The sequence below is a fragment of the Dendrobates tinctorius genome, unplaced genomic scaffold (assembly GCF_039654945.1).
Source record: "Dendrobates tinctorius isolate UK_male_01 unplaced genomic scaffold, ASM3965494v1 ptg000009l, whole genome shotgun sequence".
In the NCBI taxonomy this organism is placed as follows: domain Eukaryota; kingdom Metazoa; phylum Chordata; class Amphibia; order Anura; family Dendrobatidae; genus Dendrobates; species Dendrobates tinctorius.
The window spans coordinates 20,017,842-20,038,316 of NW_027361677.1; the positions used below are offsets into that span (position 1 = coordinate 20,017,842).

The 20,475-nt window shown below is 51.2% G+C and overlaps 2 protein-coding genes across 5 annotated transcripts; one reads left to right on the forward strand and one right to left on the reverse strand.

Annotated features, from left to right (window-relative positions):
- CDK10 (cyclin dependent kinase 10) lies at window positions 1–14,933 on the forward strand. Of its 3 annotated transcripts, XR_012233807.1 has the most exons (14): window positions 456–713; window positions 3,815–3,887; window positions 4,127–4,198; window positions 4,799–4,901; window positions 5,571–5,652; window positions 6,456–6,523; window positions 7,201–7,253; window positions 7,338–7,407; window positions 7,970–8,029; window positions 8,148–8,271; window positions 8,365–8,504; window positions 8,588–8,640; window positions 10,791–10,960; window positions 14,679–14,933. XR_012233807.1 is itself a non-coding variant. In XM_073583792.1 (13 exons), exons 3-13 carry the CDS (start codon window positions 4,180–4,182, stop codon window positions 10,883–10,885), a joined length of 867 nt encoding a protein of 288 aa, XP_073439893.1. In that variant the 5' UTR covers window positions 1–118; window positions 3,815–3,887; window positions 4,127–4,179; the 3' UTR covers window positions 10,886–11,401. The 3 variants fall into 3 exon arrangements, 2 of the variants coding, with proteins under 2 accessions (XP_073439893.1, XP_073439881.1); XM_073583792.1 differs by lacking the exons at window positions 456–713; window positions 14,679–14,933 and adding an exon at window positions 1–118 and having other exon boundaries at window positions 10,791–11,401; XM_073583780.1 differs by lacking the exon at window positions 14,679–14,933 and having other exon boundaries at window positions 10,791–11,401.
- Window positions 14,934–15,220: 287 nt separating this feature from the next.
- Window positions 15,221–18,888, reverse strand: SPATA2L (spermatogenesis associated 2 like). 2 transcript variants are annotated; one of them, XM_073583767.1, is made up of 3 exons: window positions 18,787–18,888; window positions 17,872–18,175; window positions 15,221–16,870 (listed from the first exon to the last, which is right to left on the reverse strand). In XM_073583767.1, exons 2-3 carry the CDS (start codon window positions 18,172–18,174, stop codon window positions 15,974–15,976), a joined length of 1,200 nt encoding a protein of 399 aa, XP_073439868.1. In that variant the 5' UTR covers window position 18,175; window positions 18,787–18,888; the 3' UTR covers window positions 15,221–15,973. The 2 variants fall into 2 exon arrangements, with proteins under 2 accessions (XP_073439868.1, XP_073439857.1); XM_073583756.1 differs by lacking the exon at window positions 18,787–18,888 and adding an exon at window positions 18,640–18,780.
- Between the last annotated feature and the right edge of the window lie 1,587 nt (window positions 18,889–20,475).

A 20,475-nucleotide genomic window follows, 5' to 3' on the forward strand; every position in this document is an offset into this window, starting at 1 on the left:
GATCAGAAAGTTATATGGAGGCAAAACAGCAAGAATAAAAACTGCAGCTTGTACCGGAGAGACCTGGATACAGCCGTATGGACCGGAAAATGACACCGTTATATGGCCCGATGATCAGGTTTGGACATGTTTTGCAATTTTTAGTGTTTTTCGTCTGTTTTTCATTAGCGCCAATTCTTTTATTCTATATTTATATTTAATTTTCTCCATATATGTTGGGCAGCTTATTCATCGTTTGCCACTTTTAAAAGAGTCATGCAATTTGTTGCAAATTTACACCACCCCCTGCTTTTATTTTGACTGTTTTCGCTCTAAAAACTTGCAAAAACAAAATTCATTACCCCCTGTGCACCATTTTGAAGAATATGGCTCCAAAGTGTTAGTATATGGTATCTATAAATAAACACTATCACATATTATATACAGCCACGCTCCCACCAGTGTCCCCCAGTAGATGCACTGGTTGCTGCTTTCTTCCAGTGCCCCTGTAATTACTACTTGCAGCCACCAGAGGGCGCTCGCATTCCATCTCTTCCTTACTTCCCGGAGCGCACAGGCCGCAGAGCCTCGGACTTTCCTGCAGGCCCGAACCGTGTAAGCTCGTTCCGTGCACAATGGCCGACACCACAGTGGAGCCGGAGCCAGAACTGGAGCAAATCCGGCTAAAAAGCGCCAGAGAGGAGAAATTTCTCCCAGTGCCGGAGGGAGACCGGGTGAGAAGGGGATGATACGTCCCTGGTGATGCTTGTGGGGGTCTATTGCTCAGCAGGGGGGCTGCGTACTGTTTACATGGTCACAATTTATGTGGGGTAATTTTAGGACACAATGGCCATTATAAGTGCTAACTTTTTAGTCTGAGACAGTGCAGGGCGCCATCTGCTGGTGAGAATTGCTGGAAAAACTCAGAGTGCCACTGGAGATGCTGCAGTGACGAGAGCGCTGCATCGGCCAGTGATACATAGGTTAAAACCTTTCATGAGGTAGTAATGGCTCACTGCTCCCAGTACGGATCACGGCGGTACCCCGCTGCTCCCAGTGAGAATGAGTGCGGTCCCACTGCGAATGCCTGCGGTCCCCCTGCTCCCGGTGCGGATGCCTGCGGTCCCCCTGCTCCCGGTGCGGATGCCTGCGGTCCCCCTGCTCCCGGTGCGGATGCCTGCGGTCCCCCCTGCTCCCGGTACGGATGCCTGCGGTCCCCCCTGCTCCCGGTACGGATGCCTGCGGTCCCCCCTGCTCCCGGTACGGATGCCTGCGGTCCCCCCTGCTCCCGGTACGGATGCCTGCGGTCCCCCCTGCTCCCGGTACGGATGCCTGCGGTCCCCCCTGCTCCCGGTACGGATGCCTGCGGTCCCCCCTGCTCCCGGTACGGGTGCCTGCGGTCCCCCCTGCTCCCGGTACGGGTGCCTACGGTGCCCCCTGCTCCGAGTACGGGTGCCTGCGGTCCCCCCTGCTCCGAGTACGGGTGCCTGCGGTCCCCACCCCTGCTCCGAGTACGGGTGCCTGCGGTCCCCACCCCTGCTCCGAGTACGGGTGCCTGCGGTCCCCCCTGCTCCGAGTACGGGTGCCTGCGGTCCCCACCCCTGCTCCGAGTACGGGTGCCTGCGGTCCCCACCCCTGCTCCGAGTACGGGTGCCTGCGGTCCCCACCCCTGCTCCGAGTACGGGTGCCTGCGGTCCCCACCCCTGCTCCGAGTACGGGTGCCTGCGGTCCCCACCCCTGCTCCGAGTACGGGTGCCTGCGGTCCCCACCCCTGCTCCGAGTACGGGTGCCTGCGGTCCCCACCCCTGCTCCGAGTACGGGTGCCTGCGGTCCCCACCCCTGCTCCGAGTACGGGTGCCTGCGGTCCCCACCCCTGCTCCGAGTACGGGTGCCTGCGGTCCCCACCCCTGCTCCGAGTACGGGTGCCTGCGGTCCCCACCCCTGCTCCGAGTACGGGTGCCTGCGGTCCCCACCCCTGCTCCGAGTACGGGTGCCTGCGGTCCCCACCCCTGCTCCGAGTACGGGTGCCTGCGGTCCCCACCCCTGCTCCGAGTACGGGTGCCTGCGGTCCCCACCCCTGCTCCGAGTACGGGTGCCTGCGGTCCCCACCCCTGCTCCGAGTACGGGTGCCTGCGGTCCCCACCCCTGCTCCGAGTACGGGTGCCTGCGGTCCCCACCCCTGCTCCGAGTACGGGTGCCTGCGGTCCCCACCCCTGCTCCGAGTACGGGTGCCTGCGGTCCCCACCCCTGCTCCCAGTACGGGTGCCTGCGGTCCCCCCCCCTGCTCCCAGTACGGATGCCTGCGGTCCCCCCCCCTGCTCCCAGTACGGATGCCTGCGGTCCCCCCCCCTGCTCCCAGTACGGATGCCTGCGGTCCCCCCCCCTGCTCCCAGTACGGATGCCTGCGGTCCCCCCCCCTGCTCCCAGTACGGATGCCTGCGGTCCCCCCCCCTGCTCCCAGTACGGATGAGTGCGGTCCCCCCCCCTGCTCCCAGTACGGATGAGTGCGGTCCCCCCCCCTGCTCCCAGTACGGATGAGTGCGGTCCCCCCCCCTGCTCCCAGTGAGGATGAGTGCAGTCCCCCCTGCTCCCAGTACGGATGAGTGCGGTCCCCCCCCTGCTCCCAGTGAGGATGAGTGCAGTCCCCCCTGCTCCCAGCACGGATGCCTGCGGTCCCCCCTGCTCCCAGCACGGATGCCTGCGGTCCCCCCTGCTCCCAGCACGGATGCCTGCGGTCCCCCCTGCTCCCAGCACGGATGCCTGCGGTCCCCCCTGCTCCCAGCACGGATCACTGCGGTATCGCACTGCTGCCAGTAAGGATGCCTGCGGTCCCCGCTGCTCCAAGTACGAATTAGTGCAGTCCCCGCTGCTCCCAGTACAGATCGCAGCAGTACTGCTCTGTTACCAGAGCTACCACCACCAATCGTCTATACAGGCCGATTGGACACCCATTACACACATAAAAGAAAAGTACTAAACCTGATTTCATGGAAATGGCTCAGAGCTTAGTGGAGGGAGGTACTCCGTAAAGCAACGGACAGAATCACAGCAAATTGTGTCTTCCAGAAATGACAAAAAATTAAACTCTGATTTTTGTCAAGGTTAACTCACATACCTCCCCTTGGTGAGCTCATTTGGGGGGCTGGTTGTGGGATATGCTAGGTCTTTAGAAGATTGAGATCCTCAACTTTCAGTATATCTTCGCCCTTGGAGGTCCCATGCGGAAGATATTGTCATGTTTCCTATCACAATTTTACCTTTCTATAGAGAGAAAACATGGCATAGATAGCATTATCCATTGGGGCGTTATTAAGCTGGAGGGGTTAGAATGGCCTTATGGTGATGTGAGTGAATGTGTTATGTTCGTTCTTTCACTATGACGCCAAAAATATGGCTCCCATATATCGGATCAATGCAAACTCAAATATTCATCTCTGTCCACTTGGATCCAGAGTGTGTAAGATGATTCCTTTGAAAAGAGGAAGCCCCTGTACTTCTTCACCTCTGAGTATACAAATCCTAGACTTGGTGGCTGGCTCTCATCAGATTCTCCTGTTGTGATTACCTGGTCATTGCAGGAGGTCCCTACTTATATGGATGTTGAAGTGTCAGCTCTTTCTCACGTCCCCAGTTATAATTAATCCTACATGTTCAATATGAGGGTGAGCAGTATATTATCCCAAGTGTTTGATTCGGGCAGCATAAATCCAATGGCAGGTTCCCTTTAAGTGAGCGCTGGTACACTGTAACGTTCTGCAGCTGTGTGAGCTGTATATTATCATGTGTGACATTTTGGATCTCGTATAACTAATAGTAATTATTTATTTTTTTACAGCTCGGGCAATGTCGAAGTGTAAAGGAATTCGAGAAGTTAAACCGAATAGGTGAAGGCACCTACGGCATCGTGTGTAAGTATTCACACCCTATGGGGATGTCGTCAGTAGGGCTGTGGAGTTGGTAAGCCAAAACTCCGACTCCAACTCCTCAATTTCCATGACTCCAACTCCGACTCCACCAAAATGGGCTCCAGCTCTGACTCCATGACTCTGACTCTACAGCCCTGGTCGTCAGGCCTGCGCTGGTCTACACATGACTCTTGTGACGTGTCCCATCACCCCTGTACCCCAAGTTTCCGTTTTGCTTGCAGACCGCGCCAGAGACACCAGGAATAATGAAATTGTGGCGCTGAAGAAAGTTCGGATGGATAAAGAAAAGGACGGTGAGTGGTTTCCCACGACGTGAGGACGTACAGGATCGGGGGTATAGAATTACATGTGGGAATTTCTTCTTCTGTCCCATTGATGTGCACATGATGCTAAACAACCTTCATTCAAAGGAAGGGAGTGGATCTTGCTGCATGAAATCTGCAGGATTACTGGCACTTCTTGTGTCCTGAATGAGGCATTTTTTTTTTAGCAAAAAGTATGGTGGGTACAAGCTTCACCTATGAAGCACACTGGGTCCCCAGCCAGAGACACTGCCTGGCCAGCCAATTGGTAAGGAAATGGTGAAACGCTGAAGCCTTCCCTAGATCTGTGCACTTCATTCTTGCCTTGGCATCTGACCCTCCCTGCGGCATCTTAGACCGTCAGATCGAGACCTATAATTCTTCTCATCAGCTGGAACGTCCTCACCCTCCACTGCATCGTTCTCTCGTACAGAGATATCCTCATGGTTTCTTTCCATGGACGTTGCAGTGGCTGTAAAGGCAGTTTCCAAGCTTGGGATGTCATCAGTATCTGATCATGTGGGGGTCTACACCCAGCACCCCTCACTAAGTGCTGTGAGGTTGCATCATTGAAGTGTCGTTACATTGCAGGAATCCCCATTAGCAGCCTCCGAGAGATCACGCTGCTGTTAAAGCTCAGACATCCCAACATAGTGGAGCTGAAGGAAGTGGTCGTTGGGAATCATCTAGAGAGGTGAGGATAACCCCGTCGTGTGCGAGGTGAGGATAACCCCGTCGTGTGCGAGGTGAGGATAACACTGTCGTGTGCGAGGTGAGGATAACACTGTCGTGTGCGAGGTGAGGATAACACTGTCGTGTGCGAGGTGAGGATAACACTGTCGTGTGCGAGGTGAGGATAACACTGTCGTGTGCGAGGTGAGGATAACACTGTCGTGTGCGAGGTGAGGATAACACTGTCGTGTGCGAGGTGAGGATAACACTGTCGTGTGCGAGGTGAGGATAACACTGTCGTGTGCGAGGTGAGGATAACACTGTCGTGTGCGAGGTGAGGATAACACTGTCGTGTGCGAGGTGAGGATAACACTGTCGTGTGCGAGGTGAGGATAACACTGTCGTGTGCGAGGTGAGGATAACCCCGTCGTGTGCGAGGTGAGGATAACCCCGTCGTGTGCGAGGTGAGGATAACCCCGTCGTGTGCGAGGTGAGGATAACCCCGTCGTGTGCGAGGTGAGGATAACCCCGTCGTGTGCGAGGTGAGGATAACCCCGTCGTGTGCGAGGTGAGGATAACCCCGTCGTGTGCGAGGTGAGGATAACACTGTCGTGTGTGAGGTGAGGATAACCTCGTCGTATGCCTCCCTTTGCTGGTTATTATAATGACGCCATTTGTATGTTTTTTGCAGCATTTTCCTGGTCATGGGTTACTGCGAGCAAGACTTGGCCAGTCTCCTGGAAAACATGCAGACTCCATTCTCTGAAGCTCAGGTATAGATGTAATGATATATAGAGCAAATCACTGGCTTTTATATGGCAGAAACATGTTTTAATCTGACTCTCCACGTTGAAGTATAGTCATGATGCTGCCTCTACTTATTTTCTGGAAACCATCACCAAGCAGGCTATTTTTTTTTATGACTTTGTTTTTCTACTTATGGTTCCTTTAAATAAATGTTGTCTTAGATGGGAAACCTGTGACCTTATCCTTCACTCAGGACACCGATCTATTACGCCAGAATGGATCAGTCATCAATTACCCAGTCAAATGTGGCGCTATGTAATGTCAGCTTTCCTTTCAGTGGCAGTGACTTGTCTGACCACCCACAGTTTACCCTGCCTGGGTTGCAGCAGCCTAAAGTCCAGGACTAGAGAGGATCAATAAGATTGCCAGTACCCAGGCTCAGTCCTCTGTTACAGCGTGGCTTCACTTCCACATCCGGCATCCTCAGGCAGACCTTTCTGGGGCACCTTGGCTACTTTTAAGACTTTGACGTCGTGGAGCAATGCTTATCAAGACATCGCGTGAGGCTTAGAAAGCAATCATAGCGCCCATGAAATGCCGGGTTTAGGATGCCAGATCCAAAAATGAGGGACCAGAGGCTTGAAGTGGGAACCGTAAATTGTCTTTGATCATCTCGACCTAGAGCAATCCGTCATCTATTTATAGCATACAGTCTTTAACAGGTTAATGAAAGAAGATGGAGCCTCAGATTCATTGCACACAATTAGATTATTAGATTCTGGCAATTTACTATTATTTTTACGACTTTTTGTTTTTTCTCTTTACACAGGTGAAATGCATATGTTTCCAGCTTCTCACCGGCCTCCAGTATCTGCATGAAAACTTCATAGTGCACAGGTAAGGAATTAGTTTTATAGACCCTAAATGAGGTAATCTCGTTTTAGGATATGCCATAAAAGTCTGATAGACATGGATCCCATGTTCTATCTGAACAGCACCTATCTTCAAAATGGGGGTCCCCCATCCCTCATCCTCCCTGGTGTCTGAGAACGAAGTCCAGTCTTGTATTATTAGGGTTATCTCCCTTCCATCTTCCATTTTTTTATTGGCATGACCAGTGAAATTCTCTATATCTGACAATCACTACTCTACATCTCTAGCAGGTATCAGGAGTAGTGATGAGCGAACGTGCTGGGATAAGGTGTATCTGCCATGCTTGGGTGCTAACCGAGTATCTTCGGCATGCTCGAATAAAATGTCAGAGTCCCCGAGGCTGCTCAACACCCGCAATACATGCAGGGGTCGCCTGTTTGTTAGGCAATCCCTGCATGTGTTGCGCCGACAGTCGCAGGGACTCGGACATATTCGAGCATGCTGAAGACACTCGGTTAGCACCCAAGCATGGCGGATACACCTTATCCCAGCACGTTCGCTCATCACTAATCAGGAGGACAGTGGTTTTCTGTACTCTGGATGTGAATAGAGACCAAAAATGTGCACCCTTGGTTGATTCGCCTCCTGTTAACGTAACTGGAGGTTCTTGTCGTCCTCACTTTTGTATGTTCCTCGGGCAGGGATCTGAAGGTCTCCAACCTGCTGATGACTGATAAAGGCTGTGTGAAGATCGGTAAAACACCACCTTTTTTTTTAACATGTAAAATATTCAGTTTTGCATTAACCAAACCGACCGATTATTTTTTCCTTTTTGCAGCCGACTTTGGACTTGCCCGGGCATACAGCGTTCCTGCAAAACAGATGACCCCAAAAGTAGTGACTCTTTGGTGAGTAGTGTCCTGTGCATCTGGCAGGAAATATAATCCAACGGACATAAGATGTGATGTGGCAGCAAACCGATCCCAGTCTACGAGTGAGCTTGTTCCAGCAGAGAATGTGTAATTTTCCGGAGCTTTTCTCAGCTGATTTCTGACCACATGACGGTTCAGCTCTCCTTGTGATGTGGTCTGTGGTCATAAGTCAGCTGAGAAATCATATAATAGAGGGACAAACTCCCATTAGGACATGTGCACACAGTGTTTGTAAGATATTCTTCGGGAATACGCCGGTGGTCGTTTTCCTCAAGCATCTTGTCAGTTATTGCCGCTGTCACTGTCTATATTTTTTAAGCAGGTGGCTTCATTTGGAAGAACGAATAAGACGCTTATGTTCCTTTTGTGATGGTTTCCAAACCCTGTAAAAACTAGAAAAAAAAGTGGTTAAAGGCAAAACATGCATTTAAGTAACTAGAAAAATAATAATTGTTCCTCATCGTTTAAGGGTTGATTCACATGAGTTTTGCTTTACCAATGACTTTTATAAATTTTTGATCTTTCTCTTGGATTGCAGGTATCGCGCCCCTGAACTGCTTTTGGGTAGCACAACGCAGACGACGGCCATCGATATGTGGTACGTGTCACATTGTAAACTCTTGTTACAGCATCTCCTGGCTGCCCCTCGGCACCTCCATGAGGGTCTCGCCGGTTGCTGCACACGGCTCTTCCTAGTAGCACTGTCACTCTTGCAGGGCGGTTGGTTGTATCCTGGCCGAGTTGCTGGCTCACAAGCCTTTATTACCCGGAACGTCAGAAATCCAGCAGATCGATTTAATCATACAACTCTTGGGGACGCCTAGTGAAGCCATCTGGCCGGTGTGTATGTGGGTTTCTTTTTAGCGACACTTTTATCACTTTTGATCACTTCCTTTTTCTTAAGTGGCTGTTTTATTTTGTTTTTTTTTGCAGGGTTTCTCCAAGTTACCCCTTGTCGGTCAATACACAGTACGCAAGCAGCCATACAACAATCTGAAGCATAAGTTTCCCTGGCTGTCAGAAGCTGGCCTCCGACTTCTCAATTTCCTATTTATGTATGATCCCAAAAAGAGGTAAGAAGAGGATTTCTGGATGGAGAGGCTCCTGATAGACAGAACCTGGACCCATCCTTGTCTCTTCTCTCCCTCCCCGTCAGGGCTACGGCAGAAGACAGCCTGGCAAGTTCCTACTTCAAAGAGAAGCCTTTACGTAAGACGTTTGTCACTCAACTGCTTTGAATGTTAATCTTACTGAGTCAATGTTTTAATGGGTTATTTTCCCCTAAATTTATAAGTTATCCACTGCCCTTATCCTTCCATACGGGTTCTGTGGATCTCCGTCTGAGGTGGAGCAGAGGTGGACGCGCTCGACATCCGCTCCGTGCTTCGTCTATGGGAATGCCAGAAAAGTCCCACTAAAGTCCCATTAAAAGATTGTAGTGGAGGTCCAGCATCTAGAGCCCGGGTCACCTATGGGTAGGGGATAACTTAGGATTTAGGGAAGTGACTGCAAGTAGTATTCTCACAAATGAGGAATATTAACACATAGTGTAGTAGGAATGACAGAACGTTTTACTGTACGAAGAACGCAGGGATTATACAGTGCGCCATTTCTGGTATATTCTGGACTTTTATTTTCCCTGGTACTGAACAGGTTAACCCTCAGATGTGTTGGCACCATGCTGTCATAACCTTCACCAATGCTACTGGGAGTCGTGCCGCCCTATGCCAGAGGGTACTCTGTAATTATATTGTGTGTGCTCCAGTCCTATAGGCTGCACACGGGGCACTCCCTATAGACTGCACACGGGATACTCCCTATAGACTTCACACGGGATACTCCCTATAGACTGCACGCGGGGCACTCCCTATAGACTGCACGCGGGGCGCTCCCTATAGACTGCACACGGGGCGCTCCCTATAGACTGCACACGGGGTGCTCCCTATAGACTGCACACGGGGCGCTCCCTATAGACTGCACACGGGATACTCCCTATAGACTGCACACGGGGCACTCCCTATAGACTGCACACGGGATACTCCCTATAGACTGCACACGGGGCGCTCCCTATAGACTGCACACGGGGCGCTCCCTATAGACTGCACACGGGGCGCTCCCTATAGACTGCACACGGGGCGCTCCCTATAGACTGCACACGGGGCGCTCCCTATAAACTGCACGCGGGGCGCTCCCTATAGGCTGCACGCGGGGCGCTCCCTATAGGCTGCACGCGGGGCGCTCCCTATAGGCTGCACACGGGACGCTCCCTGTAGACTGCACGTGGGACGCTCCCTATAGGTTGCACGTGGGACGCGCTCTATAGGCTGCACGCGAGACGCTCCCTATAGACTGCATTCGGCGGACCCTCACTCTATAGTCTCCTTCCATCCAGCACGTTATCTCTGCCCCATGATTTTATCTTGAGCTTCTCCAGAGTAAAACACTTTGTTGTAGGCTGGTCCTGCATCCAGGTCAGACCTTTATGGCAAATAGTAACTTGGCACTCAACTTGAATGATCCTTTTTGAAAGAAAATTTTATTATGTGCAGTCTCAGAAACGTTTCGGCCCACAACAGGCCTTCGTCGGTCTGCCGACTGATGTCACAGTATGGTGACTAAATGCAGATCCAAAATTTTGGCTGTCATACAAGCGGTGGATACCGCGTTTTGATCTACACACCCCAAACCGACCTCCACAAGCTTTAGGGGATACCACTACATTGATTACACCGCTTATCTTGTGCTCCCTCTCAGCTACAGTCCTGGATGGACCTCTGGTTCAAGAGCACTTAGTTTTTCATATCAAACGCCTGTCTTCCATGGCCAAGCATCTCACAATGTGCATCATCCTAATTTGAATCCAAGGAGTTAGATACCGCACTAAAATCAATATATATTGAGTCTGACTAGTTTACCAGCCCATACGCAAACAGTATCAAGTGAGTGCACAGTGCACACCTGCACCAACCTTGATAGCAGGAATCAATATATACGAAATTTTGGATCTGCATTTAGTCACCATACTGTGACATCAGTCGGCAGACCGACGAAGGCCTGTTGTGGGCCGAAACGTTTCTGAGACTGCACATAATAAAATTTTCTTTCAAAAAGGATCATTCAAGTTGAGTGCCAAGTTACTATTTGCTATTCATTTGGGTCTGGGTAACCTACTTGTGCACCCTGCGGTAGTGCCACGTTATACTTATCACAGACCTTTATGGCAGACGGACCAGAGCCTTGTGAACCTCATGCTTCTTGCCGGCCTCCTCTGATTAGCGGATTACTGGGTTATTCCACCATGAACTTGTAGGACAGCCCTGGGCACAGCGTCTCATTGTATGATCCCTGTTTCTTTGTAGCCTGTGAGCCGCAGCTGATGCCGACCTTTCCACATCACCGCAACAAGAGAATGAGCAGCTCGGGTGCGGAGAGCCAGGCGAAACGCAAGCAGTGATGGCACCATGGGACACATGCAACGCAAGACTCTACAGCATGCCGCATGGCGGAGCACCGGCTCATCATCAGCCCGGTACAGCAGGATCATGGACGGGTGGCCCCACTGTATGTGACCAGGAAAGGGACGGGAACAGGTTCACCCTCCACTGGGGGCAAAGCAAGTTTACTAAGATCTCATATATAATAATATATAAATGACATCACTGGAGATTATACAGATCCCGAATATCTCTGTGCTTCTAATAGACTTTTATCTTAGCTTTTTTTGCCCTGGTGCACATGGAGCATAAAACAAATGTCTCCAGGGACCTGGCACTACAGACTACAGTTCTTCTACAAGTACCATTACCCAACTTTTTATATACCATATAAGCCGATACACCCCCCCCCATTTTGCCACAAAAAACTGGGAAAACTTATTGACTCGAGTATAAGCCTAGGGTGGAAAATGCAGCAGCTGCTGGTAAATTTAAAAAATAAAAATAGATACCAATAAAAATAAAATTAATTGAGACATCAGTAGGATAAATGTTTTCGAATATCCATATTGAATCAGGAGCCCCACGTAATGCTCCATACAGTTCATGATGGGCCCCATAAGATGCGCCATTCAAAATACACCCCATATAATGCTGCACAAAGGTTAATAATGCCCCATAAGATGCTCCATAGAATAATATGCCCCATATGCTGCACCATAATGGTTATGGCCCCATAAAATGCTCCATAGATTATGCGCCCATAATATGCTCCATAGCATAGCCCATATGCTGCCCCCATAAGATGATCCATAGATTATGCCCCATGTGCTGCTGCTGCTGCATTTAAAAAAAAATGACATACTCACCTCTCCGTCGCTGGGGCCAGGTGCCGGTGTCACTGCTGGCACCTGAGATATTCACCTGTCCCCCGGTGTATCGCTTGCTGCTGTCTGGCACGTCATCTCAGTGACGTTTAGACTGCAGGGGGCACAGCGCGCACTAACCACGTCACCGTGCCCTCTGCTGTCTGAAGGTCACTGACATGACGTGCCAGACAGCAGCAAGCAGCGATGAACCCCGGACGGGTGAGTATCGCTATACTTACCCGTCCTGGCACGGTCTCTGCAGCCCCCAGGTTCTCCGCGATCTCCCTGCCTTCAGCGGTCACGTGGTACCGCTCATTAATCTGCTAATTACACTCATGAATATGCGCATATTCATGAGTTTAATGAGCGGTACAATGTGACCACTGTAGGAAGAAAGGGAGATCACGGAGAAGCTGGGGGCTGCAGAGACCGTGCCAGGACGGGTAAGTATGACCTGACACCCCTGCCCCCCTCTCCCTCCGACCCCCTGGTGTATATGACTCGAATATAAGCCGAGAGGGGGACTTTCAGCCCCAAAAAATGGGCTGAAAATCTCAGCTTATAGTCGAGTAAACTGTGTTCCAAATTATTATGCAAAAAGAGTTTAGGAGTGATAAGGTTAGAATTCTTTTGTTTGTCATTTAAACTCATTGATGGTTATGTGTGTCAGGGCTCTTTATATCACTGAAAGCAATTGCAGAGACCTGTGCAAATTAGTTTGGCAGGTGTGTCCAAATAAAGGCAAGACTACTTAAGAAGGCTGTTCCACATTATTAAGCAGCCGACATTTTTTGCCAAAATGGGAAAGAAAAAGGATGTGTCGGCTACTGAGAAGCAACAAATTGTGGAGTATTTAGGTCAAGGCATGACTACAATCAACATTGCCAAGACACGTCATCGTGATCATCGCACAATCAAGAAGTATGTAGCGGATTCCCAGCACACACGTGTGCGTACTGATAAGGAAAAATTGAGGACTCTTTCCAACAGGCAATTGCGTCAGGTTAAAAGAGCAGCTGCAAAAATGCCTTGTCATAGCAGCAGACAAGTTTTTGAAGCTGCTGGTGCCGCCAACGTCCCCCGAACAACAAGATGCAGGGTCCTTCAGAGGTTTGCAGCTGTGCGTAAGCCATCCTGTCGACCACCTCTATCCACTGCACACAAGCAGAAACGGCTCCAGTGGGCCAAACGATACATGAAGACTGACTTCCAAACTGTTCTGTTCACAGATGAGTGCCGTGCAACGCTCGATGGTCCAGATGGATGGAGTGGAGGATGGCTGGTTGATGGACACCCCATGAAAACACGGCTAAGGCGCCAACAAGGAGGAGGTGGAGAAATGTTTTGGGCTGGAATCATGGGGAGAGAGATTGTCGGCCCCTTTAGGATCCCTGAAGGGGTGAAGATGAACTCCATAATCTATGTGGAGTTTCTAAAACAGCACTTCCTGCCATGGTTCAAGAGGAAGAACCGTGCTTTCCGCAGCAAGATCATTTTCATGCATGATAATGCACAGTCTCATGCTGCAAATAACACATCTGCATCTCTGGCTGCTATGGGCATAAAAGAGGACAAACTTATGGTGTGGCCACCATCATTCCCCTGACCTCAACCCCATTGAGAACCTCTGGAGCATCATCTGTGCGTAATAATTTGGAACATGCATTTTGAGTGTTTCTTATTTTTAAAAATATACTGTTTTCATAGGCAGTTTGTTCAAAAACATTGCAATTATACTAGAATATTAGATGACTGGAAAATAACAATGACTGCAATTCATATAGGTAATTTACAGAAAATATGAGGAAATATTTTTTGCATAATAATTTGGAACACAGTGTATGTACGGTAGGTTGTATTACTTCATTTGCCCAGAACCTAAGTTACAGCCACCATTATACTTCAGAGCTGCATTTACAGCTTAGCTGAACCCATCTTCATAAATACAAGTAATGCAATGAGTGTACACAGTGACTGCCCAGCAGAATAGTGAGTGCAGCTCTGGAGTATAATACAGGATGTAACTCAGGATCAGTAATGTAATGTATGTACACAATGACTGCACCAGCAGAATAGTGAGTGCAGCTCTGGAGTATAATACAGGATGTAACTCAGGATCAGTAATGTAATGTATGTACACAGTGACTGCACCAGCAGAACAGTGAGTGCAGCTCTGGAGTATAATACAGGATGTAACTCAGGATCAGTAATGTAATGTATGTACACAGTGACTGCACCAGCAGGATAGTGAGTGCAGCTCTGGAGTATAATACAGTATGTAACTCAGGATCAGTAATGTAATGTATGTACACAGTGACTGCACCAGCAGAATAGTGAGTGCAGCTCTGGGGTATAATACAGGATGTAACACAGGATCAGTAATGTATGTACACAATGACTGCACCAGCAGAATAGTGAGTGCAGCTCTGGAGTATAATACAGGATGTAACTCAGGATCAGTAATGTAATATATGTACACAGTGACTGCACCAGCAGAATAGTGAGTGCAGCTCTAGAGTATAATACAGGATGTAACTCAGGATCAGTAATGTATGTACACAGTGACTGCACCAGCAGAATAGTGAGTGCAGCTCTGGAGTATAATACAGGATGTAACTCAGGATCAGTAATGTATGTACACAGTGACTGCACCAGCAGAATAATGAGTGCAGCTCTGGGGTATAATACAGGCTGTAACTCAGGATCAGTAATGTAATGTATGTACACAGTGATTGTACCAGCTGAATAGTGAGAAGCAGGACTCATCGCTGAAGAGAACAGACCTTCCTTCCAGCCTCCACTGCCGTCTTGATCTGCACCATGGTGGCCTTTGGTAGCTGGACGTCCGGCTAGTTGCCCAATGCTGTGGAGACACCTTCTGATGGTTGTGTAGACACTGTGTGACGCTTTACACTTGGGATGTGACATTTAATTTCACTTGCAGCACAGAATGGACCAATCATGGAACCTGAGTTACGACCATTCCTCCAAAGTTTCCCAGGAGCCGCGTTACTCGTGCTACTGTGAGCTGCCTGTCTGGCCGAAATGTGCTGCCATGGCCTGATCATACGTGGTTTTCCTGGGCTGCACCCATAAGAACAGGGAAGATATCAAAAGTGGCAGAATGTGAAGTAGAAATGTCCATAACAACCAATGTGCAGGTTTGTTTGTTTGTATTAAACATCAATAGGAAACTGCACTAATATTCTCTGCCTTCTATTGGATCTGGGCCATATTTTTGGTTAGCCGTTATCATAGTCTTTGTATATAGTCAAAAGCATAAAATATAAGAAATCTAAAGCCTCAGCGATACGGATAGAGGTAACGCACATAACCCGACTCTACATTGTACTAAATAAATGTGGATCTTCCCTACAAGATCTCATCATTGGCTTGGTGCTTCTGAACGAGGGGAATTCTCCACTATATCCACTGCCCCTCCATTGGACTGCTAGGAACGGTTTGGACTAAAAGAAGCGCAGAAAATGGGCTTTTTACCATTGGTTTTATTGTAGGGGCTCAGTCACGGAATAGGTTTTGATCACATTTTTTGGGGGGATAAGAATCACTTATAACTACAGCAGGGAAACGGGGCGACGCCCTATTGTAATTTTACATAAATATTCTTGGCTTATTATTGTGCATTGCTTAAATAGCGCCATCTTATTCCGCAGCACTTCTCATACATTATCGTGAAGGTATTGGCTTCGTAATAGGAAGTTTGACCACCAGGAAGACAGATAGACAAAACTGTGACAACGTACTAGAGTTGAGCAAAGAAAGTCACAGGATCCTGATCCACCAGCCACTTCCACAGGCTGTGGCCCCCCGAACAGAGCCTTGTGTACCTCCTCCTACTAGCTGCCATCCAGCATCCTCGGCACCACTTCTGATTAGTCGGTCCATCACGCTGCAATGTAGACATTGTGCCGGGGTACTAACCAGTAGAAGCGGCAGGTAGGATGAGGCTCCTAGAGCTGGAGGCTACCTGCAAATCCTTTTACTCAACTCCAAAAAATCATTATAATTTTTTTATTTATTTATTTATTTTTTTTTTGGGGGGGGGGTTATTTAGCACCCATTTCTACATAAATACAGGGGCACACAGCAGGCAGAGTGACCTGCAGAGGGTCCTTGCGCTTCCTCACCCCATTTTTTGCCTGTAGTGCACCTGTCATAGGCAATATGATATGACTATGGAACTATTCTGCGCCTTTGGACAGACATGGCTCTTACCCGCTATGACTTGCTGGGATATTCCCTACAAAGTAATGTGAGGTCCATGGAGCTGCGCTGAAGCCAAAGCCGCTGATCTTTCTCCAGCATAATCATGCTGGCGTTATGGCCATGGCTGCGGCACTGCTCCACCTCCTTGCACTTTATGTAATGAAGCTGGCAGCAGTACGTGCAGCGGTAATGGGGCAACTGTCCCGGCTGCAGGCAGCAGTGGAGCTGGTATTGCCTCCGCTGCTCCTCCATCACCGCTTGGACCTTCTCGGATGCGGTCATCAGGGATACCCGGTGTCTCTTGTCTCTGCATACTTTCATCACGGAACACAGCGAGCCGTGGAACATGTTACACACCGCGCAGCAATGCTCCAAAGAGTTTTCTACAAATACACAGTCGTGCATGACGAAGTCCACGTGTGGTACTTGGGTGTGACAACGCTCATCCTCAGGGTGGTCAATGACCATCCGACAGGACCCATTCACATGCTGAGCAAAGGGCTCATGGCAGTAGTCACAAAACTGAGGTTGGTAGAAAACGACACCATTGGAAGCCCCCAAGACGCGATCTGCAGAAGCGGGGGCCGTTCTCTGTTCTAACACTAGTTTTTGCAGTCTTTCCATGCAGGCATCTTCTCCTCGCCAGCGCCTTCTTTCTTGGATCAGGTCAGCCCCACACACCAGATTAGATCCGGAGCAAGACACCAGGTCAGATAAGATGTGACACTCCATCTGAGCTGCCAGGAAGCCGAGAGCAGCTGTAGCCAGAGTCTGTGGTGCCGGTAGGACATGTATTTTCAGGGAGGTGCCGTCTTCTTCTGGCTCATAGTTTAATCTTCTGAGGGATCGGATTATGGCATCCGGGGGTAGAGCGGCCTCCAGGGTGTGCACGTAATATCCAGAGTACGTCTGCAGGGTGGGAGAGAGAGGGGGGAAAAGGTGAGCAATTACAAGAAAGCACATAGAATAGAAATGGACAGGTACCAGGCCGGAGGCGGCAGCTCTCCACCATTACATCCCAGAGTGCAGCAGAGGGCGGCTCCTCGGAGGCGGCGCCTCTTCACCATTACACCCCCGAGTGCAGCAGATGGTGGCTCCTCGGAGGCGGCACCTCTCCACCATTACACTCCAGAGTGCAGCAGATGTCGGCTCCTCGGAGGCGGCACCTCTCCACCATTACACCCCAGAGTGCAGCAGATGGCAGCTCCTTGGAGGCGGCGCCTCTCCACCATTACACCCCAGAGTGCAGCAGATGGAGGCTCCTCAGAGACGGCACCTCTCCACCATTACACCCCAGAGTGTAGCAGACGGCGGCTCCTCTGAGGCGGCACCTCTTCACCATTACACCCCAGAGTGTAGCAGACGGCGGCTCCTCTGAGGCGGCACCTCTTCACCATTACACCCCAGCGTGTAGCAGACGGCGGCTCCTCAGAGGTGGCACCTCTCCACCATTACACCCCAGAGTGCAGCAGATAGTGGCTCCTCAGAGGTGGCACCTCTCCACCATGACACCCCAGAGTGCAGCAGATGGTGGCACCTCTCCACCATGACACCCCAGAGTGCAGCAGATAGTGGCTCCTCAGAGGTGGCACCTCTCCACCATTACACCCCAGAGTGCAGCAGATAGTGGCTCCTCAGAGGTGGCACCTCTCCACCATGACACCCCAGACTGCAGCAGATAGTGGCTCCTCTGAGGCGGCACCTCTTCACCATTACACCCCAGAGTGCAGCAGATGGCGGCTCCTCAGAGGTGGCACCTCTTCACCATTACACCCCAGAGTGCAGCAGATGGCGGCTCAGAGGCGGCACCTCTCCATCATTACACCCCCGCATGCAGCAGATTGCGTCTCCTCAGAGGCGTCACCTCTCCACCATTACACCCCAGCGTGCAGCAGATGGCGGCTCCTCACCTTTATAGTATGAAACTCCCTCCGCCAAGGAGTACAGTAAAGATGGAGCACCGCCTGCTCCAGGGCCTGGAAGGCAGCAGCCAGCTGTTGTAGTGCGAGGAGCAGGTCAGCTCTGTCCTGTAGTCCGCAGCCGATCAAGGGGAAGGCGTCATTCTGGAGATGATTGTGCAGGTCCGGCTCCTCCAGAATCCGCTGTCTCACCAAGTCCATGATCCGGTTATCTGTGCATGGAGTAAGCGATCCGGCAGAGGAGGCGCCGAGAAGCCAGCCGCTATAGTGAGCCAGGAGCGAGTCCGCACTCATTCTGGGGGGGAAAGGGAACAATCTGTCACAGCGTCACCTCCCTGTGCTACACACAGCCTCGTTACATCACGTCGGTGCTATAGGTGTCCTGAAAACAGGTCCAATTCTACACCGTATCACCTGCCCAGGGACGCCGCCGCACGCCAGCTGGTGGTCACCTCTCTCCCCAGCGCATCCTGCCGCCTCCCTCCCGATGCGCACCTAGACTCCGCCTCAACATACCCGGATATCTCCACCAGAACCCTCAACGTCTCCCTCCCCCGCAGTCCCTGATCCTTCTATCTAAAATTCACCCTGACGCCTCCCTCCCTCCCCTGCGCACCCCGACGCCTCCCTCCCTCCCCACCCCGACGCCCCCTCCTCCGCTCAGGGAACGTTTTAGACAGCTTAGACTAGAGGGGCTTTCAGACCTACAAGGATGTCATTTCGACTTCTCACCACTAGGCGCTCCCTAAACGCTCTCACCTGCCGACAGACCCGTCAGATACCGACTTCCCGTGACTGCGCTCGTATTAACAGAAGTGAAAGTCTCTACTGCGCCAACACAGCCTGAGACATGGCGAGCAGAGCGCCCCCTAGTGCCCGTGCAGCCCGCAACCGCCGCGTCCTCACCTGCTAATCTCCAATCTTACTTCCGGGGTGCTCCCGCCTTATAGGACCTCGCCGGCTGAGTGACGTCATGAGCGCTTCGTTGATTGGTGGATTATTTTCTCTCTGTGTGTTAATTGGTGGAGAAGTTATTACTTCAGCACGAGGTCTGCGGTCACTGAACTGTGAGGAAAAAGAGGAAGCAGCGGAGTCTGACTGCGAGAGGCAGGTGCAGAGAGCGAGTGTGCAGAGCGGCAGGGTGACAGAGAGAGGGACTGTACAGGGCAGGGAGGGTGACAGAGAGAGGGACTGTACAGGGCAGGGAGGGTGACAGAGAGAGGGACTGTACAGGGCAGGGAGGGTGACAGAGAGAGGGACTGTACAGAGGAGAGAGGGTGACAGAGAGAGGGACTGTACAGAGGAGAGAGGGTGACAGAGAGAGGGACTGTACAGAGGAGACAGAGGGTGACAGAGAGAGGAACTGTACAGAGGAGAGAGAGGGTGACAGAGAGAGGGACTGTACAGAGGAGAGAGGGTGACAGAGAGAGGGACTGTACAGAGGAGAGAGGGTGACAGAGAGAGGGACTGTACAGGGCAGGGAGGGTGACAGAGAGAGGGACTGTACAGGGCAGGGAGGGTGACAGAGAGAGGGACTGTACAGGGCAGGGAGGGTGACAGAGAGAGGGACTGTACAGAGGAGAGAGGGTGACAGAGAGCGACTGTACAGAGGGTGACAGAGAGAGGGACTGTACAGAGGAGAGAGAGGGACTGTACAGAGGAGAGAGGGTGACAGAGAGACTGTACAGAGCAGGGAGGGTGACAGAGAGCAACTGTACAGGGCAGGGAGGGTGACAGAGAGACTGTACAGAGCAGGGAGGGTGACAGAGAGACTGTACAGGGCAGGGAGGGTGACAGAGACTGTACAGAGCAGGGAGGGTGACAGAGAGACTGTACAGGGCAGGGAGGGTGACAGAGAGACTGTACAGGGCAGGGAGGGTGACAGAGAGACTGTACAGGGCAGGGAGGGTGACAGAGAGACTGTACAGGGCAGGGAGGGTGACAGAGAGACTGTACAGGGCAGGGAGGGTGACAGAGAGAGGGACTGTACAGGGCAGGGAGGGTGACAGAGAGAGGGACTGTACAGGGCAGGGAGGGTGACAGAGAGAGGGACTGTACAGAGGAGAGAGGGTGACAGAGAGAGGGACTGTACAGAGGAGAGAGGGTGACAGAGAGGGACTGTACAGAGGAGACAGAGGGTGACAGAGAGAGGAACTGTACAGAGGAGAGAGAGGGTGACAGAGAGAGGGACTGTACAGAGGAGAGAGGGTGACAGAGAGAGGGACTGTACAGGGCAGGGAGGGTGACAGAGAGAGGGACTGTACAGGGCAGGGAGGGTGACAGAGAGAGGGACTGTACAGGGCAGGGAGGGTGACAGAGAGAGGGACTGTACAGAGGAGAGAGGGTGACAGAGAGCGACTGTACAGAGGGTGACAGAGAGAGGGACTGTACAGAGGAGAGAGAGGGACTGTACAGAGGAGAGAGGGTGACAGAGAGACTGTACAGAGCAGGGAGGGTGACAGAGAGCAACTGTACAGGGCAGGGAGGGTGACAGAGAGACTGTACAGAGCAGGGAGGGTGACAGAGAGACTGTACAGGGCAGGGAGGGTGACAGAGACTGTACAGAGCAGGGAGGGTGACAGAGAGACTGTACAG